At 40.7% G+C, this 20,159-nt stretch overlaps 1 protein-coding gene across 6 annotated transcripts in view; it reads right to left on the bottom strand.

Annotated features, from left to right (window-relative positions):
- CSE1L (chromosome segregation 1 like) overlaps positions 1 to 20,159 on the bottom strand; it is a 50,240-nt gene continuing 30,081 nt past the window's right edge. For all 6 annotated transcript variants that reach the window (XM_054467457.2, XM_063659322.1, XM_063659321.1 and 3 more), the window contains 13 exons: positions 19,540 to 19,624; positions 18,004 to 18,065; positions 12,411 to 12,547; positions 11,170 to 11,273; positions 8,456 to 8,553; positions 7,155 to 7,305; positions 6,806 to 7,014; positions 5,710 to 5,807; positions 5,527 to 5,612; positions 4,452 to 4,533; positions 2,290 to 2,436; positions 1,630 to 1,861; positions 1 to 240 (listed from right to left, as the gene is read on the bottom strand). In XM_054467457.2, coding sequence (XP_054323432.1) covers positions 151 to 240; positions 1,630 to 1,861; positions 2,290 to 2,436; positions 4,452 to 4,533; positions 5,527 to 5,612; positions 5,710 to 5,807; positions 6,806 to 7,014; positions 7,155 to 7,305; positions 8,456 to 8,553; positions 11,170 to 11,273; positions 12,411 to 12,547; positions 18,004 to 18,065; positions 19,540 to 19,624 — 1,581 coding nt within the window. In that variant the 3' untranslated portion in view covers positions 1 to 150. The remainder of the gene's footprint in view (positions 241 to 1,629; positions 1,862 to 2,289; positions 2,437 to 4,451; positions 4,534 to 5,526; positions 5,613 to 5,709; positions 5,808 to 6,805; positions 7,015 to 7,154; positions 7,306 to 8,455; positions 8,554 to 11,169; positions 11,274 to 12,410; positions 12,548 to 18,003; positions 18,066 to 19,539; positions 19,625 to 20,159) is intronic.

Raw genomic sequence — 20,159 nt, 5'->3', positions numbered from 1 at the left:
TTCAGGTTAAAGCAACATTTAATATCCTTTACAAGATGGAATTCGTGACAAGTTCAAAAGGAAAACTTGCTTTGTTTTAATGCAGCCGTGCTCAGAAGTCTGTGATTTCCTAGGAAACCATCTGGGTTTAGCCAATTAGAAAAATGCAGTTTAAAGCAGTGTCACACTGGCTGCCTGAAGGTACCCTTGGAGATACTGGAGCGCTTCTGCGTTCAGGCTGGTGCTCACCATTGATGGAACCTACAAGAGACGGGAAACACACACTGGCTGTTGGAGATCTTGGTGCACCAACACAAACCCCATCTTCTACAGGACAGCTGCCACAGCTCTGGGAAGAGCAGCCAGTCAAGCCATTAATCACCATCCAAAGATTCTCCAGAAACTCAACTGCTTTTATGCCTTCAAAAATAGGTCTAAAGAATAGATCCATAAGGAATTACTATTATTAGGTGTGATAGTGGTATTGTGGTCAATTAAAAAGTCCTTACTGGTTAATGATGTAGAATAAGGTACTTACAGGTGAAACGTATGATGTCTGAGACTTGCTCAATACAGAGAATAAAAGGAGAAACAAATGAAACAAAACTGGCAAGATATTGGTAATTATTGAAGCTGGGCATGTGCAGGCTTCATTATGCTCTTTCTATATATGTTTGGAAGTCTCCATAATAATACAATGAAAACATATATATACATATATATATACACACCACACACATACATGTTTTTTAAGAGAACAGGACCTCGCTCTGTTGCCCAGGCTGGATTGCAGTGGCACCGTAATAGCTCACTGCAGCCCTGGCCTCCCAAAGCACTAGAACTACAGGCATAAACCACTTGTGTCTGGCTTGAAAAATATATATTTTATCAGGTAACATGTAAGAAATCTATAATAAGTGCTGACAAAATGTAACTATACAGTCATTATTAGGTTTATGCCATGATCTATTAATTTCTGAGTATGCTGCAATTAAAAAAAAAAAAAAACTGTGGCCAGGCTCACACTTGTAATCCCAGCACTTTGGGAGGCTGAGGGAGGAGGATGGCTTGAGCCCAGGAGTTTGAGACCAACCTGGACAACATAGGGAGACCCTGTCTCCACAAAAAAATAAAAAATTAGCTGGGTATAGTGGGTCCTAGCTACTTGGAAGGCTGAGAGGCAGGAGGATCACTTGAACCTGGGAGGTTGAGGCTGCAGCGAGCCATAATCGTACCATTGCATTCCAGCCTGGATAAGAGTGAGACCCTGTCTAAAAAAATAAATAAACAAAAATAAAAATAAAAAATGCTACATTTTAATAATAGATGGATTACTTTGATCTGGGAAATAAACTCTATAATAATTGCTGACAAAATGCAACTATACAGCCATTATTACATTTCTATTGAAGGGATTTTTCCTCCTTTGTTCTCACTCCTAAATCCATTCACTTAAAATATATTTGTAGTACATAATACAAGAAAAAAAGGGCTCAGTTTTTTTAATTAAAGAAAATAAGCTTGCTGTAACTCAATGAGATTTAGTTTTATTACGCCCACCAATGAAAACAGACACCAGAACAACTACTATCCTTTTGCTCTCCCATTAAAGTCTCCATTTATCACAGAGTTCTTTGACAACACACTTACCCTTCCTGGACAGGCGGTAGACAACTTGTGAAGTGACTGTGCCAGGTGAATTTTGGGGTTGTTCACCATTTGACCTACAGGATCATGCTCTTTTTTCCCAGCAAATGCCAACTGTGAGAAGGCAGTCTGATATCCTGGTGTATCTTCTATGTCAATAAAATGTTCCTCATCAGGAATGGTATCATCTTCGGGTAACTCAAAAAGGCCAATCAAAGACTGTAATAATGGAGTCCTGGATTGGAAGAAAGCAAGAGATAAAAAGGTCAAGAAAATACTCGGAAGACTTAAAAGCAGCAATTGCTCAGAGACACAAAATTACAGACTCATAGTCTCAAGAATAAAAGGGGACCTTTGAAATTAAGATGGGTCTTTTCTTGGCTTATTCAGTTCTTCCCCTTAAAGATAAGTCAGTTTAGTTGGGCTTCTGTCATAAAATTGTCTTAGAGGGGTCCATGAATCCCCCTAAAAAAGAACCAGGAAACAAGATCATTCTAGGCCCAGAAGGATCCAGAAATCATGTCTTGGATCTGATGGTTGCTTATGGGGAAGCTGAGATCAGACCAAAATTCTCTTGGCCCCCAAGAGAATAAGCTTTGTTAATTTTGCAGTCATATGGGAAGGAAGTTGTAACTTACAAAAATATTAAAATGAAGTACTTACCACAGCTTGGTATACTCAGTGTCCATCATTGGGGGACATTCTGTTAGTAATTTGGTTATGCCAACCGCACAGATCTTTTTCTCTACATTTCCAGATACTTTCTGAATTTCAGGAATAATAATTTTTTCCAAAACCATTCCAAACATTCTATTAAAGCAAAATAAATCAACTCAATGTTAGATTATCACTATAATGTAATAGTAAAATGCTTAAATGTTAGTTACTTCATATGAATATGATAAATTACTAAATAACAAGACTGCTGTTTTTGATCAGCTGAAGAGACTGAAAGTCAAAACATAAAAAAACCTCATCACGCCTCTACCCTGTAGCCAAATGCTATAATCTTTTTCTTTCTTTCTTTTTTTTTTTGAGACGGAGTTTCGCTCTTGTTGCCCAGGCTGGAGTGGAACGGTGCGATCTCAGCTCACTACAACCTCCACCTCCTGGGTTCAAGCAATCTGCCTGCCTCAGCCCCATGAGTAGGTAGGATTACAGGTGCCCACCACCACGCCTGGCAAATTTTTTGTATTTTTAGTAGAGATGGGGTTTCATTATGTTGGCCACGCTGATCTCGAACTCCTGACCCTCAGGTGATCCACCTGCCTCAGCCTCCCAAAGTGCTGGGATTACAGGCGTGAGCTACCATTCCTGGCCCTCTCTGCTTTTTTCTTTAAAAATTACACCTGGCCAGTCTCGAAAAAAAAAAAAAAAAGCAGAGAGGAGCAAGGAGGAAAAAAAGGAGTCACCCATCATCCCACCACCCAGAAACAACTAGTTTTAACATTTTTGGGTTATAAGCTTCCCAACTATCTTTGCTTACATACCTTCAGGTACATAAATGCTAATGGCTGTTTAAAATAATTCGGCCAATCATTCTATGTTGTTGCAAACATGCTAGAAGTGAAGTTTTCCATAATTCTAAATGATGCAAAATCCTCAGTTTATGCGTTAATAGAATCAATTCTTTGAAGTGGAAATATGGCTCAAAGAGTATGGCAATTCTAATGCTCTGGATAAAAAGTGCATATGTTTTGCTCTCTAGAAAGATCACGCTAATTCAGGCTCCCACTAGCAGTGCATGAGATTTCCTCAAAATCCCCTCCTGCCAGAAGCCATGTTTTCTGGTCTGCTTTCCAGAGTAATTCATTTTCTAGTCAATGTAGAATTTTTGAGACATAACTGAGGTACAGGGATCTAACTGTCCCCAAAGAAATTTTCCCTAAGAGTTGTTCTTTATCTTATCGTTATAATTGTTTTATTCCCTACTAATGGGAAATGCCACCTAAATACATTCTTTGCATATATACCATATAAGTCAAAAACAAAGTTAATTTATTGGTCCTAAGTATTTCTCATTTGAAAAATTCTGCTGTGTTTGCATTAGCGGCACATATACTAAAATTGGAACGATATGGAGATTAGCATGATTTTTTAAAAAAGGGGGAAGGAAAATTCTGCTGTTAGTTTTTTTAATTATACTTTAAGTTCTAGGGTACATGTGCACAACGTGCAGGTTTGTTACATATGTATACATGTGCCAAGTTGGTTTGCTGCACCCATTAACTCGTCATTTACATTAGGTATTTCTCCTAATGCTATCCCTCCCTCTGCCCTCCCTACCCCTGCTCCCCACCCCACGACAGGCCTCGGAGCGTGATGTTCCCCGCCCTGTGTCCAAGTGTTCTCATTGTCCAATTCCCACCTATGAGTGAGAACATGTGGTGTTTTCTGCTGTTAGTTTTAATAAGGCAGGCTCCTGGAGACAACACTGACCATTTAACATAATATAGAACACTGGCTGTGGAGAATGCCAGTGTGTAGAGTAGAGGGTCCTCTAATCTAGAGGATTACAAAAATGATTCCAGGGTGTTTTCTCTTTTTTTGAGATGGAGTCTCACTATATTGCCCAGGCTGGTCTCAAACTCCTGAGCTAAATCCTCCCTCCTCAGCCTCCCAGAGTGTGGGATTATGGGTGTGAGCCACCACGCTGGGCCAGGATTACTTTTTCTTTACACCCAATACCTAAGAATATTTTGAAAACCATAGACGCTCTCTCCATACCAAGAACCACATCATCATCTATAAGACAGAGATACTGATTTGTACTAAAAAAAGTCAAAACATTTTCTTCCTTTAAAAAATAATAAAAACAAACTTACTTTGGTTGTATACCATCAAATATTTCTTGTAGTGCTAGTGCCCCATATTTTATGCAATACAAATTAATAAAGACTAAAAAACCTGTTGAAAGAAGATGCAGAATATCAGCATAGAGAACTCAGATCTAAGTCTGCAAAATAAACCTATGCATAATCATTAACATCCAAAGGCTGTGGCATCAATACTTGCCTTCTAGTAAATAGAAAACTTGTCTATCATAGACCTTTACATGCTGTCTTTGATTTATATTTCCTTATAATATTCTTTCTACTGAAAAAATGTTTTGGTATCCAACCATAAACCAACCTCTGGAACACAATATGACTGACACTAACTTAATGTTTGGAGAACACAAACATCTTAAAATATTTTCTTTTTTCTTGTGAGAAGGTTTCACTCTATCACCTAGGCTGGGTGCAGTAGCGTGATCACAGCTCATGCAGCCTTAACTTCCCAGGCTCAAGTGATCCTCCCACTTCAGCCTCCTGAGTAGCTGGGACTACAGGCACACACCACCATGCTTGGCTGTTTTGTAGAGACAGGGTCTTACCATGTTGCCCAGGCTGGTCTTTAACTCCTCGGCTCAAGGAATACTCCCACTTCCACCTCCCAAACTGCTGGGATTACAGATGAGAGCCACCGCACCAGGCCCTTAAAATATTTTTTTTTTTGAGACAGGGCCTCACTCTATCACCTTGGATGGAGTGCAGTGGGTGTGATCTTGGCTCACTGCAGCCTCAACCTCTGGGACTTAGGTGATGCTCCCACTTCAGCCTCCCAAGCAGCTGTGACTACAGGCACATGCCACCATGCCTGGCTAATTTTTTTGTACTTTTCGTAGGGACAGGGTTTCGCCATGTTGCCCAGGCTGGTCTTGAACTCCTGAGCTCAAGCGATCCGCCTCTCTTGGCCACCCAAAGTGCTGCGATTACAGGCGTGAACCTCCATACATGGCCAAGTATTTTTTGCATAAAGTTTAAAACAGATAAAAAATGTATCTGCAACCATAAAGTCTAAGGGTTTTAGCTACCTTCTTTCATTACTTCTGCAGAAAATCAAGATGATTTTACTTACTCTTGATAAACTTGGTTGTTTTGGAATTCTGAAGTCTCTGGAATAGCAGAATGAAGATTTGTTTCCTATATTGGTCAACTGATTCACTAAAGAATTTAAAAAAATCAACAATATAAATTTAGCACTTTTCTGAGCACCTAACAAAATTTCTAAATAAATGCACAAAGTTCTAGTCATACTCACGGAGGCATGTGCTCTATTATACTGTTTAGAAGATAAAAACCTTGGTGGTCATTTGCTTTGGATGCAATCAGCTTCTGAAAGACACCTAGTAACCCAGGCTGTTAAGAAATGAGATCCAACAGAAAATGGTTAACAGGAATAATTATTCGAAAAGTTAAACATGATATATGTCTTAAAACAGAGTTCATACTGTAATAATCTATCCTTTTCTCTTTTATTATTTCTGAAAAATATGGGGAAAAATTCCTCCCACATAGCCATTAAAGTAATTTTTTTTTTTTTTGAGACGGAGTTTCACTCTTACTGCCCAGGCTGGAGAGCAATGGGGCGATCTTGGCTCACTGCAACCTCTGCTTCCCAGGTTCAAGCGATTCTCCTGCCTCAGCCTTCCAAGTAGCTGGGATTACAGGCACGTGCCACCACATCCACCTAATTTTTATTTTTAATAGAGTCAGGGTTTCGCCATGTTGGCCAGGCTGGTCTTGAACTCCTGACCTCAGGTGATCTGCCCACCTCGGCCTCCCAAAGTGCTGAGATTACAGGTGTGAGCCACCACGCCTGACCAAAGTTAAGTTCTTAAAATCAACCTGTTTGGCTCTGTTTTTAAAATTTTCCATCATGGATATAAATAACTAAAGGATATAGAATTCTAATAAAACATACCATAACATTTTCTACTAATTATTTCCCTTTTTATTATTATTATTATTTTTTTAAGAGACAGGGTCTAGCTCTGTTGCCCAGGATGGAGTGCAATGGTGAGATCATGGCTCACTGTAGCCTTAAACTCCTGGGCTCAACCGACCCTCTCACCTTAACCTCCCAAGTAGATGGGACCACAGGCATGCTCCACTGTGTCCAGCTAATTAAAAAGCTTTTTTTTTCCTTTGTAGAGATAGATCTCACCACGTTGCCCAGGCTGGTCTTAAACTCCTCGGCTCAAGGGATTCTCCCACTAGAGGCTCCCAAAGTGGTGGGCTTGAGACACTGCCCCCAGCCTTAAATTTATTTTAAATAAAAAAATTTCAAACATCTGCCATCCCCAGTTTCTCCAAGCTACTTTATAAAATTACAGTTATATCAAAACCTGACTCACAATTTTGTCAGCTGCAGCACTTGCTATTGTGTTTGAACCGCGTTCTAAGAATGCTTGGAGAAGCCTCACTAGAGCAGGAATATTTCCTGTTCTTTCCCAAAGCACTGGCTGAAGGAGATGAGGAAATAAGGCCATATAGGAAGATGGGATGTCATTTTTGTGTGTTTCCAGAAGCAAAGACATCACTTGAAAGACGTATGGAATAAATTCTGTTGATAAAAGTAAAAACAGAGCTGTGAGCTTCAGAAGGAATGACTGACACAAAAGGTCCACATCGCTTAGGTAGGCTACATTTTATAGCCATGTTAATTTTATTCCATTACAAAGAAAATAATTTCCGTTAACTTACCTTGCACATCATTTTGTAAGATTTCAGTAAACACCAAAAACAAAGCCTCCTCAAAATTTACAACAGCAGCAGGGTTAGCTTTGCAAGTTATTCTTATGGATAAACATATTGCTTCAAACATGTAGTGATTAAAGTGAGGTTTGCTTGGGTTCTGCAATTAAAAAAAAAAGCTAATTATGCTAATAATCCACACCTAACCTTTATAAAACACATTTAAAATAGAGGCCATCTTATTTTTTAAAAATTAAAATTAAGAAAAAAATACCAATTATACCAATCTAGTGCTTGTTCATTTGAATTTTTTTTTAAATGGCCCAAAGTCCACCATGAAAAAAAATACTTCAGAGTTACAGAGTTGCTTATACAAACCTCAGCTCCCAGAGCTGTAAGTAACTTGTCTTAAACCCACGTGCCCTTGCAGAGAAGAAATACTAAGTCCTAGTAATGCCACTAGCCTTAACTTCTGTGGGCCTCAATGTCTATGTCTACTGAGTGATGATCCCCCAAATGAGTAGTTTTTTATGTTCTTTTTAAGCAACAAAACCCCATTTTTCTTTAAACAAGTTCTTAGAAGGCTATTAGCATACAAATCTGACTCAATCAGAACATGAGATTGTATACATATGGGAGGCAGAGACTTGGGTTCCCTCCCCGCTCCATCCCTCAAGGCCCTAAGTAGTCCAAAGACCCTTAGCCCTAACTCGGTTGAACAATAATCACTCTGTTCTCCAAAATCCCTCCAACACTTCCTATGAATTGATCTAATTCTCATAAGATCAAGAATAGCATCTAAAAAGGAATTCTGTCAGCCTTAAACAGATTTTTCATTTTCTAAAACTTAGTGTTAATAAACATGAATCCAAGTATCTGTAAAATTTTGATCAAAGAGTAAACTTTCCTTTTGAGAAATAAGAGTAAGGAAGAAAAGACAACACAAAGGATTTTAATCATCATTTCATAGAAGTCCAGACAGCCTCTTTTATATCCATTTAGTGCAAAGCCTACTTAACTCCATTTAAGGTAATTTTGGATCATCTGCACTTTCTTTTTCAAAAATAAACATGTTACTCTTGTAATGAGAATGAAAATGTATTCAAGCTTCTAGCATATACTTAAAGGTGACTGCTATTATGTCTCCAATCTAACAGCATGCCCACACTTTCAGAAAAGTCCATTAGTGGCTGGTCAGTAAGAATTCACAGACCTTCTCTAAAGCTTCACGAAATGCCAAAGAGTTCTGAGGCCCAAACAGTTTGGAGCAAATAAAAAAGGAACCCCACTTTCAAAATTGGCTCTATTACCTTACTAACAGCTAATAGCTTCTGTGTAAGCTGAGTGATGAGAGTAGGGATGTAGGGGATTATGGCTTCTTGTAGGAGAGAAAAACTTCTCATGATAGCTGTAAAATATAAAAACAGCAAAAACAAATAGAGTTTAGTTAAACTTCAGAATAAGAGAGCGACTGGGGGGAAAAAAGCGCACTAATTCATCAACTAAATTTTAAGATGCTTAGACAACCCCAAGATAGCGCTCTACATTTAAAAATAATCTAAATTTCCCTTCCTTTTAAAATTAGGACAACAGGGGTTGGCAACAAAATTTAGCTGGGAAATACTGAGTATTTCTAGAAGGCTCAAGGTTTAAAAAATAATTAAAGAGGTTGACTAAGAGGAACAAACAGTGAGCTGACATGAATGGAGCAGGTGAGTCTGAGAGAGAACTGTTTGGGGTCTCTTTCTCTTAGAAATCAGTAGCAGAGGCCATGCTTGGTGGCTCACACCTATAACCCCAGCAGTTTGGGAGGCCGAGGCTGGCAGATCACTTGAGGCCAGAGTTTGAGACCAACCTGGCTAACATGGCAAAACCCATCTCCATTAAAAATAGCACAATTAGCCAGGTATGTGGTGCATGTCTGTAGTCCCAGCTACTCAGGAGGCTGAGGCTTGAGAATCGCTTGAACCTGGGAAGTGGAGGTTGCAGTGAGCCAAGATCATGCCACTGCACTCCAGCCTGGGAGACAGAGCGAGACTCCCTCTCTCTCACAAAAAAAAAAAAAAAAAAAAAAGAAAAAAGAAATCAGCATCAGAAAATGTTTAGCCCTAGCATAAAGGAAACATGATCACAAACTACAGGAAACTGAAAGAGAAAACTGCCTATCTACCTCCCTCAAAAAAAGAGAGATTAGGAGTCTAAAAAAATTCTAAAAATACATGTAAAGCCACAGAGAGTCCAAATTGCAAAAATATTGCTCAAAAGTAAGACCATAAATGGGTTAAAAATAGGAAGCATGGGAGAAAAATAAATTTGTCAGCTAAAAATGTATGAAAGCTCTTTCCACAAATAACATTTCCAAAATAAATGTTTACTAAGCAGAGCCCCAAATACATGCCAAGCATAAAGGACAGAAAGCTATCTGCTCTTGCCTCCTGAACTTTGCACATCATGTTTCCTCCTCTACCGGAGCCAAAGACTCATCCACCCTTCAACAGATTGCTACCTATCCCTCACACCTAACATTCAGTTAGGTCATATCTCAGCTTAGACATCACTTCCTAGAGAAAATCTTTCCCTGACCTGTGTTAAAAGGGTTAGAGGATAAATTGGTGCTCCTCCACTAGGCTGGCGCAGAATTATTTCATTCACTCATACAACCGTACAGAGAAGGTATTACATACTGTGTATTCTTACATACCCTAAAAACACAGTAATGAAGATTACAGACTAGTTAGCTGCTCTCATAGAAATGGACATTAAGGCCGGGCGCAGTGGCTCACACCTGTAATCCCAGCACTTTGGGAGGCCGAGGTGGGTGGATCACCTGAGGTCGGGAGTTCAAGACCAGCCTGACCAACATGCAGAAACCCCGTCTCTACTAAAAATACAAAATTAGCTGGGCGTGGTAGCACCCGCCTGTAATCCCAGCTACTCAGGAGGCTGAGGCAGGCGAATCGCTAGAACCCAGGAGAGTGAGGCTGCAGTGAGCTGAGATTGCACCATTGCACTCCAGCCTGGGCAGCAAGAGTGAAACTCCATCTCAAAAAAAAAGAAAAAAGGACATTAAACAATAGTAATTACACAATTATACATCATTGTTGGGGGAAGGATAGCGCTGGAAACATACACCCAGATACACACATCCACTCTAGGATTTCTGATCCAGACTGGAAGGATCAGGGAGTTTCTCTGAAAAGTGCTTCCTACGACCCAATGTGCTAGGCTTTTGGGATGCAACAGTGAAAAACACTGAGACTGTCTCTAAATTCAGAGCTGGCACCAGGACACCCAATTAATATAGTGCCTGGTGGATGGATACACCAGCCTGTGGATGGATACAGCTGCCTGTGTCCTTGGCAGTATGTAAGACATGATTTGTGTAGAGTCTACCACAGGCACCCACATTTCACCCCTACCTAGGTGAGCATGCAGTTAATAAATGTTGCATGATCTCTTCTTTGCCTTAAAGAAACTCAATCTAGGGAAGGAAAAAAGGGCTTTGCTTCATTTTCTGTAATGAGAGGTTCCGTATCAAATTAAGATTACTGTTGGCCAGGTGCAGTGGCCTCTATCCCAGCACTTTGGGAGGCTGAGGCAGGCAGATATTTGAGGTCAGGAGTTTGAGACCAGCCTGGCCAACATGGCAAAACCCTGTCTCTACTAAAAATACAAAAATTAACCGGGCATGGTGGAGCGCGCCTGTAATCCCAGTTACTCGGGAGGCTGAGGCAGGAGAATTGCTTGAACCCAGGAGGGAGAGGTGGCAGTGAGCTGAGATCAAGCCACTGCACTTCAGCCTGGGCAACAGAGCAAGGCTCCATCTCAAAAAAAAAAAAAAAAAGAGATTACTGTTAGTAGTAAACAAGATAATGTTTTTCATTTTGAAATATCTAAACTAACGTACTGCTTGTTAAACATTATCTGGTTCATAGACTGTATAACCTGAAGTATAACTCAGAGTGCTCACCCTTACAATCTCAGATTGGATACCTGTAGTCTGCACACCAGGGAAACAGCCTACCTTTCATAATATATTCATTTTCTGAAGAGCCAGGAAGTGTGAGAGCTTTGAAAAGGTTTGTTAGCAGAATCTCAACAAACGGTGCGATTTCTGCAGCTGTAAAGCTATAGATGAAAAAACAGCTTTCAGTCACTACCAACTCTTGAGCTTGTCACTGCGGATTACCCTTGGCAACAACTATGTCACCCTTCTCAGCATAAAACTGAGCCATCTCCCACCACTGACAATTGACAGCACCACTGACAATTGACAGACAGTTTAGGAAAATAATTTTTTTTACATGTGCTCATGTTAGACTCCCAAGAAGGCACATCGAGAACCAACACAACTGAACCAAAAAACCAGCTAAACCCAACATCTAAAGTTGGAACAGTTATCCCTGGTTTATATCCATTACCACTGAGAAAGAACTCAGAATCTCAGGGTACTCTGTCATTTATTTTGTTTTTGGAGGTGGAGCAAGATTCAGAACTGTTTTCTGGATAAATTATGGGCCTGAAGATAGGTACTGGCTTGACTCACCTCAAAGGATGTCCTTTCTACCCTTAATTGGCCACTGAGAGTATCTGTACTTCAAGTTCTTGATGAAGGAAAGAACCTAGAACTGTTTTCCATCTCTTACCCAAAGCTCAGTTTCAAGAAATAATACTGTTGAATAGTGGCCTGAAAGACATTCAGACCATCCATTCCTCTACATTTCATTCTGGTTCAGGCCAGAAGAGCTATTTTCTTGGCTCCTAGTGAATTACTTTCATTCGGTTAGGTCATATCTCAGAAATAAGTGACATTACGCAAATAGCCACATGAAAATGACTGTTACATGATGTTGCTGAGAACACTACTACTACTATTGTACAGTATTCTCTGCTTTAACTTTTATCTCATAGACCCTGTGAAAATTTTAACTCCCTAAGTTTCCCTCTTTGCCTTGGCTGCTAAGAGACTCCAAATAAAATCTGGAGTTTGTTGAACTACTATATAGGATCCTTTGACACACATTTCTGTTTATTAACTTTATCTCAGTTATTTTCCTTGGCTCCAGTTTATTTAATTGTATTGTCATAATGCAGCTATTTTAGTAAGCAGCCTCAAATCCTTTTAGAATGAGACAGAGTATAAAGGAATAAAAAGTAGACATTTGTTTTCCTACTAGTGAAATTATGAAAACATTCAGAGGTATCTTTGACCAGCACAGTACAGCCCCTACCCCAGGCTAAAAAACTTTAGAATAAAATACTCACAGAGTGGCATTGTTAGGCCCTCGCATAGTAAAGAGCCGTTCAAGAGCATGAGCTGCGTAAGTATGAACAACAATACTTTCAGCTTGAAGATGATTAATCAAGAGAGGAATCGAGACTAAAAGATGTTCTTTTGGCACCTAAAAAACACAATAATAAACATGCTCTAAATGCAATGATTCCTATTTGAGTAAAAGACAATTGGAAGAGAAGGGCCTGTTGATTTAAAGAACAATTTGCTATTTTTAAGCTCTGTTATAACAGGAGATGATGCTGCCCAGAAATCAAAACTTTTACTTGCACATAATCGTTCAATTTCCACTTTCTAAATTCTCCTTTTCAGAGCACAGAACTACGAGGATAACATCTTACAGACAAATCAACATACCATAAAATAATAATATCACTGAGAAGCAGACTAAGATTTCACCAAACTTAAGAATCATCACTAGCAGATATTTCTTGAAAAAGTTATTTAACCTTTTTGTGTCTCATTTTTTGTTCTCTTCCCACCCCCAAAAAGCAACAAATATAAGAACAATCTTCATTAAAACCCTCTAAATTTGAAACATTCATTAGTCTAAACTAGAAAAACCTGCTGGGTGTGGTGGTTCATTCCTGTCTATAATCCCAATACTTTGGGAAGCCAAGGTAGAACAATTGCTTAAGCCCAGGAGCTCAAGACCAGCCTGGGCAACATAGTGAGACCCCATCTCTATTAAAAAAAAAATTTAAATAAAAAATTGGCTGGGCATGGTAGTGAATTCCTGTAGTCCCAGCAACTTGAGAGGCTGAGGTAGCTGGATCGCTTTAGACACTAAATGAATAACTCAAAAATGATGTCAGGCCGGGCACAGTGGCGGCTCACACCTGTAATCCCAGCACTTTGGGAGGCCGAGGCGTGTGGATCACGAGGTCATGAGATTGAGACCATCCTGGCTAACATGGTGAAACCCCGTCTCTACTAAAAATACAAAAAATTAGCCAGACGTGGTGGCATGCACCTGTAGTCGCAGCTACTCGGGAGGCTGAGGCAGAAGAATCGCTTCAACCCAGGAGGCGGAGGTTGCAGTGAGCTGAGACTGCACCACTGCACTCCAGTGTGGGCAACAGAGCGAGACTCCATCTCAGAAAAGAAAAAAACAAAAACAAACAAACAAAAAAAGATGTCTCAAAAAAAAAAAAAAAGTTAAGGACAAACAGTCATGATGTAGCTGGGTATGGTGGAGCATGCCCGTAATCCCATCAACTAGGGAGGCTAAGGCAGGAGGATCGCTTGAGTCCAGAACTTCCTGGCTGAAGTAAGCTATGATCGCACCACTGCACTCCAGCCTGGGCAACAGAGCAAGACCCCATTCTCAAAATAAAACAGAAAAGGCTGGGCGCAGTGGCTCACGCCTGTAATCTCAGCACTTTGGGAGGCCAAGGCGGGCGGATCACAACGTCAGGAGATCGAGACCATCCTGGCTAACACAGTGAAACCCCGTCTCTACTAAAAAATACAAAAAAAATTAGCTGGGCATGGTGGCAGTCGCCTGTAGTCCCAGTTACTCGCGAGGCTGAGGCAGGAGAATGGCATGAACCCAGGAGGCGAAGCTTGTAGTGAGCCAAGATCATGCCACTGCATGACTTGATCGTGTTACTGCACTGAGTGACAGAGCGAAGACTCCGTCTCAAAACAAACAAACAAACAAACAAAAAACAGAAAAATGAAACCCACAGTATGATGTCATTTATACAAACAAAAATTTAAAACCTAGGCCAGGCGTGGTGAATCACAACTATAATCCCAGCACTTTGGGAGGCCGAGGCGGGTGGATCACCTGAGGTCAGGAGTTCGAGACCAGCCTAGCCAAGATGGCGAAACCCTGTCTCTACCAAAAAATTGCTGGGTGTGGTGGTGGGCACCTGCAGTCCCAGCTACTTGGGAGGCTGAGGCAGGAGAATGGCTTGAACCTGGGCAACAGAGCAAGACTCCATCTAAAAAAAAATTAAAACCTACAGCATACTAAATAATTTCTGCAGAAACACAAACACGTAGTGAAAGTGTAAAAAAAGCATGGCTTGAACCTGGGCAACAGACCAAGACTCTATCTAAAAAAAAAAAATTAAAACCTACATAATACTAAATAATTTTTGCAGAAACATAAACACGTAGTGAAAGCATAAGAAAAGCACTTCCATGGGTGTAAAATACACTGAATTCATTACAGTAATTACCTATAGAGAGAAAGGGACTGACTGGGCAGGGAGCACCTGGAGTACCTCCATTGTATATGTATGTATACATAAATATGGCCTGGAGTTTTAAGATTTGTGAGGATTATTTCAGTAATCATCATATTGTTTTATTACTGCTTGTGTGTTTAAAATAAAGGAATAAGATGAGTGCACATTTTGATTTTTTCCTCAGTACAATTAAAGTGACCTAGGCGTTAAGAATCAGAAGAAAAACTACACATTCTCTAAAAACTAAGATCAATAATCAGATAGAAAAATGGGCAAAAGAATATGAATTCACAGTTCACAGAAAAGAAATGAAAATGGACCCTTCAAATGGTAAGATGCTTAACTGAACTCAAAATAAAACAAACGTAAATTAAAACTGCAATGAGATACCATTTAAGATAGGCAAAATTCCAACATACTCTAACTGGGGAAGCAAGTATTCTCTATAGTTTTTCTCAATTGATTTTTTAAAAGTAATGCAATATGGCTGGGTGTGGTGGCACGTGCCTGGGTTCCAGCTACTCAGGAGGCTGAAAGTGGGAGGACTGCTTGAGCCCAGGAGTTCAAGGCTGCAGTGAGCTGTGGTCATGTCACTGCACTCCAGCCTGGGCGACAGAACAAGACCCTGTTTCAAAAAATAAAGAAATGGGCCGGGCGTGGTAGCTCACGCCTATAATCCCAGCACTTTCGGAGCCGAGACAGGGGTGGATCACCTGAGGTCAGGAGTTTGAGACCAGCCTGGCCAACATGGTGAAACCCTGTCTCTTCTAACAATACAAAAATTGGCTGGGCATGGCGGCAGGCACCTGTAATCCCAGCTACTCAGGAGGCTGAGGCAGGAGAATCACTTGAACCTGGGAGGCGGAGGCTGCAGTGAGCCGAGATCGCACCACTGTACTCCATACTCCAGCCTGGGCAACAGAGCGAGACTACCTCTCAAAAAAAAAAAAAGAGAGAGAGAAAAATAAACTAAGTAAGAAGTATAAAAAATTAGCCAGGTGGTGTGGCACATACCTATAGTCTTGGCTACTCAGGGAGGCTTAGGCAAAAGGGTCACTTGAGCCTACAAGTTCAAGGCTGCAGTGAGCTATGATCATAGCAGTTCACTCTAGACTGGGCAACAGACAGTGAGACCTTGTCTCAAAAATAAATGAATAAGGCCGGGCGCAGTGGCTCACGCCTGTAATCCTAGCACTTTGGGAGGCCGAGGCAGGCAGATCGCCTGAGGTCGGCAGTTCGAGACCAACCTGACCAACATGGAGAAACCCTGTCTCTACTAAAATTACAAAATTAGCCAGGCATGGTGGTGGATGCCTGTAATCCCAGCTACTCAGGAGGCTGAGGCAAGAAAATCGCTTGAACTCGGGAAACGCATGTTGCGGTGAGCCGAGATCGTTCCATTGCCAGGGCAATGAGAGCGAAACTCCATCTCCAAAAAAAAAAAAAAAAAGAATAAAACAAAAATAAATAAATAAAATGGCAAAATTTCTATTATGTAAAGTATATCTCAATTTTTAAAATGCTATTTAAAAAATGTTGACAATGTAACGTTCTCCTTCATCTGAATCCACTGATCTGTATTAACATCATTAAAAATGGATAACCAGGGCCAGGCGTGGTGCCTGACGCCTGTAGTCCCAGCTACTTGGGACGCTGAGGCAGGAGAATGGTGTGAACCCAGGAGGCGGAGCTTGCAGTGAGCAAAAAACAAACAAAAACAAAACAAAACAACCAGATATTGTGTATATCCTGATGAAATGAAACAGTAAGTATACCTATGATGCTTTCTTGTGTCACCCCCGACCAAGGAATCTAAGTCTAATCAAGCCCCCAGATTTACCAATATAGAAATATGGGGACTAGAGGGACAGACAACATAAACTTCAGGAGACCCTTGAACAACACAGGTTTGAGTCTTGCTCTGTTGTCCAGGCTGGAGTGCAATGGCATGATCTTGGCTCATTGCAACCTCCGCCTCCTGGGTTCAAGTGATTCTCATGCCTCAGCCTTCCAAGTAGATGGGATTACAGGCATGTGCCACCACACCCGGCTAATTTTTGTATTTTTAGTAGATACGGGGTTTCGTCATGTTGGCCAAGGTGGTCTCAAACTCCTGACCTCAAACGATCTGCTTGCCTCAGCCTCTCAAAGTCTTGGGATTACAGGCACAAGCCACCGTGCCTGGCTGGATTTGTTTTAGACCAAATGCAAATAGAAAACAGTATTCCTGGGATGCAAAATCTCTATGTGGAAGGCTGGCTTTTCATATATGAGGATTCTGCAGGGCCAAATGTGGGACCTAAGTATGCATCAATTTTGGGATATTCAGGCGTCCTGGAACCAATACCCCTTGAATACTGAGGGATGACTGTATACCATTAGGATGCAATCAGCCAAAAGTAAAATGTGAGAAAGTCTCTAAGATAAATGAGTGTTTTCGCCAACAACAAGCATAAGAAAGGGTAGAGGCCAGGTGCAGTGGCTCATGGCTGTAATGCCAGCACTTTGGGAGGCCAAGGCTGGTGGATCACCGGAGGTCAGGAGTTTGAGACCAACCTGGCCAACATGGGGAAACCCCATCTCTACTAAAAATACAAAAAATCAGCCAGGCGTGGTGGCAGATGCCTGTAATCCCAGCTACTAGGGAGGCCAAGGCAGGAGAATCACTTGAACCCGGAAGGCAGAGGTTACAGTGAGCTGAGATCACGCCACTGCATTCCAGCCTGGGTGACAGAGTGAGATCCGTCTCAAAAAAATATTAAAAATTTTAAAAAATAAAATAAATAAAAGAAAAGGAAGGCAGTTGGGTGCAGTGGCTCACACCTGTAGTCCCAGCACTTTGGGAGGCCGAGGTAAACAGATCACCTGAGGTCAGGAGTTTGAGACCAGCCTGCTCAACATGGGGAAAGCCCATCTCTACTGAAAATACAAAAAATTAGCTAGGTGTGGTGGCAGGTGCCTGTAATCCTAGCTATTCAGGAGGCTGAGACAGGAGAATCACGTGAACCCAGAAGGTGGAGGTTGCAGTGAGCCAAGATGGTGCCACTGCACTCCAGACTGGGTGACAGAATGAGACTCCATCTCAAACAAAAAGTGGGAGAGAAGGACCTCTCTGTTGTAAATTAAGAGACTTAAGACACAATCAACTGTAAGCAATGTGTGGACATTATCTAGATCCCAATTCTATTACTATTATTGCAAAAAGACATCTGAGGAAAATTAAGCATGGTCTAAAATTTTAAGTTATAAAGAAATCATTGTTAATTTTGTTAGATGTGGATATAAAATGACTGCACAGTAGACGAGAAGGTGGTACCTAATAAAACTCTTAAAGAGATTAAGTGGCGTGTAACAAAAAGCTACTTACTTGATTTCTAAAAATCATAATATATTTGATACCGTCAGCTTTAAGGACAGGAAATTCATTCACTATTAAAAAAACAGAAAGCCACAGTTACTTAAGTGGTAAGGATCATTACTTCCAAATTAGTGACATCATCAGAGTTATAAAAAAAGATAAAATGTCAAGTAATTAAAGCACAGTTAATTATATTATGATTTACTATTTAGTCATTAATTTTGGTAGGATTATAAATAATTTTATTTTTCCCCATGCCTGTTTCATGACAAAGGAACACATATTATATAATTGAGTAAAAATGAGCTGGACCATGCATCGGTGAGCATGTCTACCTACATTCCCAGAAGTGAAGCTATTCTGAATTAGAAACGTCTCTCTAGATGGAATTTGCTTTACATTATTCTAGTGGGTAGGGAAATAAATTAATGAAAGGAATAGATCACTAAATGTTAATAATTCTTGAAGCTAGATGATGGTCCCATGGGAGCTCATTACAATATTCTCTTCACCTTTGGGTGTATATAAATTTCCTACATTAAAATTTTTTTTTAAAAAAAGGAATATATCTGGATCTAGATCAATACATTCATAAACATCAGAAACTATCCTTAATTTTTTTTTTTGAGATGGAGTCTCGCTCTGTATCCCAGGCTAGAGTGCAGTGGCACGATCTCGGCTCACTGCAACCCCTGCCTCCTGGATTCAAGCGATTCTCCTGCCTCAGCCTCCGGAATAGCTGGGATTACAGGCACGCACCACCATGCCCGGCTAGTTTTTGTATTTTTAGTAGAGACGGGGTTTCACCATTTTGACCAGGCTGGTCTCAATCTCTTGACCTCACAATCCTCCCGCCTCAGCCTCCCAAAGTGCTGGGATTACAGGTGTGACGCCCGGCCAAAAGATATCCTTAATATTTATCAATTTTCTAGTACTTTGAAATGTACTCCAATTTTTAAGAAGTCATCTTTCAAATAAAAAAAGAAGCCAATGTATAATTCTTATTTATACACTAGGTAGCAAAGCTGAGTTACAGTTTAGTTGTACTTATTCCTATTTTCCTCCTAATCAAGCAATATTTTCTTTATCAATAATTAATTTCACATGGACAAGATCTGGGGAAACCATTTGAGATTTTATTCAATAAAAGAAATAATAGGCAGGGCATGGAGGCTCACGCCTGCAATCCCAGCACTTTGGGAGGCTGATGCAGGTAGATCACCTGAGGTCAGGAGTTTGAGACCAGCCTGGCCAACATTGGGAAACCCCGTCTCTACTAAAAATACAAAAATTAGCCGGGCATGGTGGTACGTGCCTGTAGTCCCAGCTGCTTGGGAAGCTGAGGCAGGAGAATCGCTTGAACCCAAGAGGCGGGAGTTGCAGTGAGCGGAGACTGCGCCACTGCACTCCAGCCTGGGTAACAGAGTAAGACACCGTCTCAAAAGAAAAAAAAAAGAATGAAAGGGAACAAGGATAGGAAGCCGTTTTTTGAATTGCAGGTATAGTGTGGTAAGCTATAAAAAAAGCAAGAATTTCACAACTCACCATTAGCTGATTTTAAATCAGGGAGGATGTGATTCACAAAGAACTCAGTTAGGTTTACAAGTTCATTTGCTTGTGTAATTCCATGCTGAAAAGCAAATTCATAACATGGTAAAATAACAAAATACCTGCATATATCTACCACATTAGAAATTCAGGCAATTTTAGAAAACCATGTTAAAATGGAGATGAACACTTCAAAATACAAACTGCTTATGTATAAAATGAGACTGTACTGGCTGTGTACAGGAGCTCACAGCTGTAATCCCAGCACTTTAGGAGGCCGAGGCGGGTAGATCACTTGAAGTCAGGAGTTCAAGACTAGCCTGGCCAACATGGCAAAACCCCGTCTCTACTAAAAACACAAAAAATTAGCCAGGTGTAGTTGCATGCACCTGTAATTCTAGCTACTCGGGAGGCTGAGGCACAAGAATTGCTTGAACCCGGGAGGCAGAGGTTGCAGTAATCTGAGATGTTGCCATTGCATTCCAGCCTGGATGACAGAGCAAGACAATGTCTCAAAAAAAAAAAAAAAGAGAGATGAACACTTCCAAACACGAACTGCGCTTAGGCCAGGCAAGGTGGCTCACGCTTGTAATCCCAGCACTTTGGGAGGCCGAGGC

The sequence above is a fragment of the Pongo pygmaeus genome, chromosome 21 (assembly GCF_028885625.2).
Source record: "Pongo pygmaeus isolate AG05252 chromosome 21, NHGRI_mPonPyg2-v2.0_pri, whole genome shotgun sequence".
In the NCBI taxonomy this organism is placed as follows: domain Eukaryota; kingdom Metazoa; phylum Chordata; class Mammalia; order Primates; family Hominidae; genus Pongo; species Pongo pygmaeus.
Note: the sequence above shows the minus strand (reverse complement) of the source record. Positions and strands in the feature narration are given on the sequence as shown.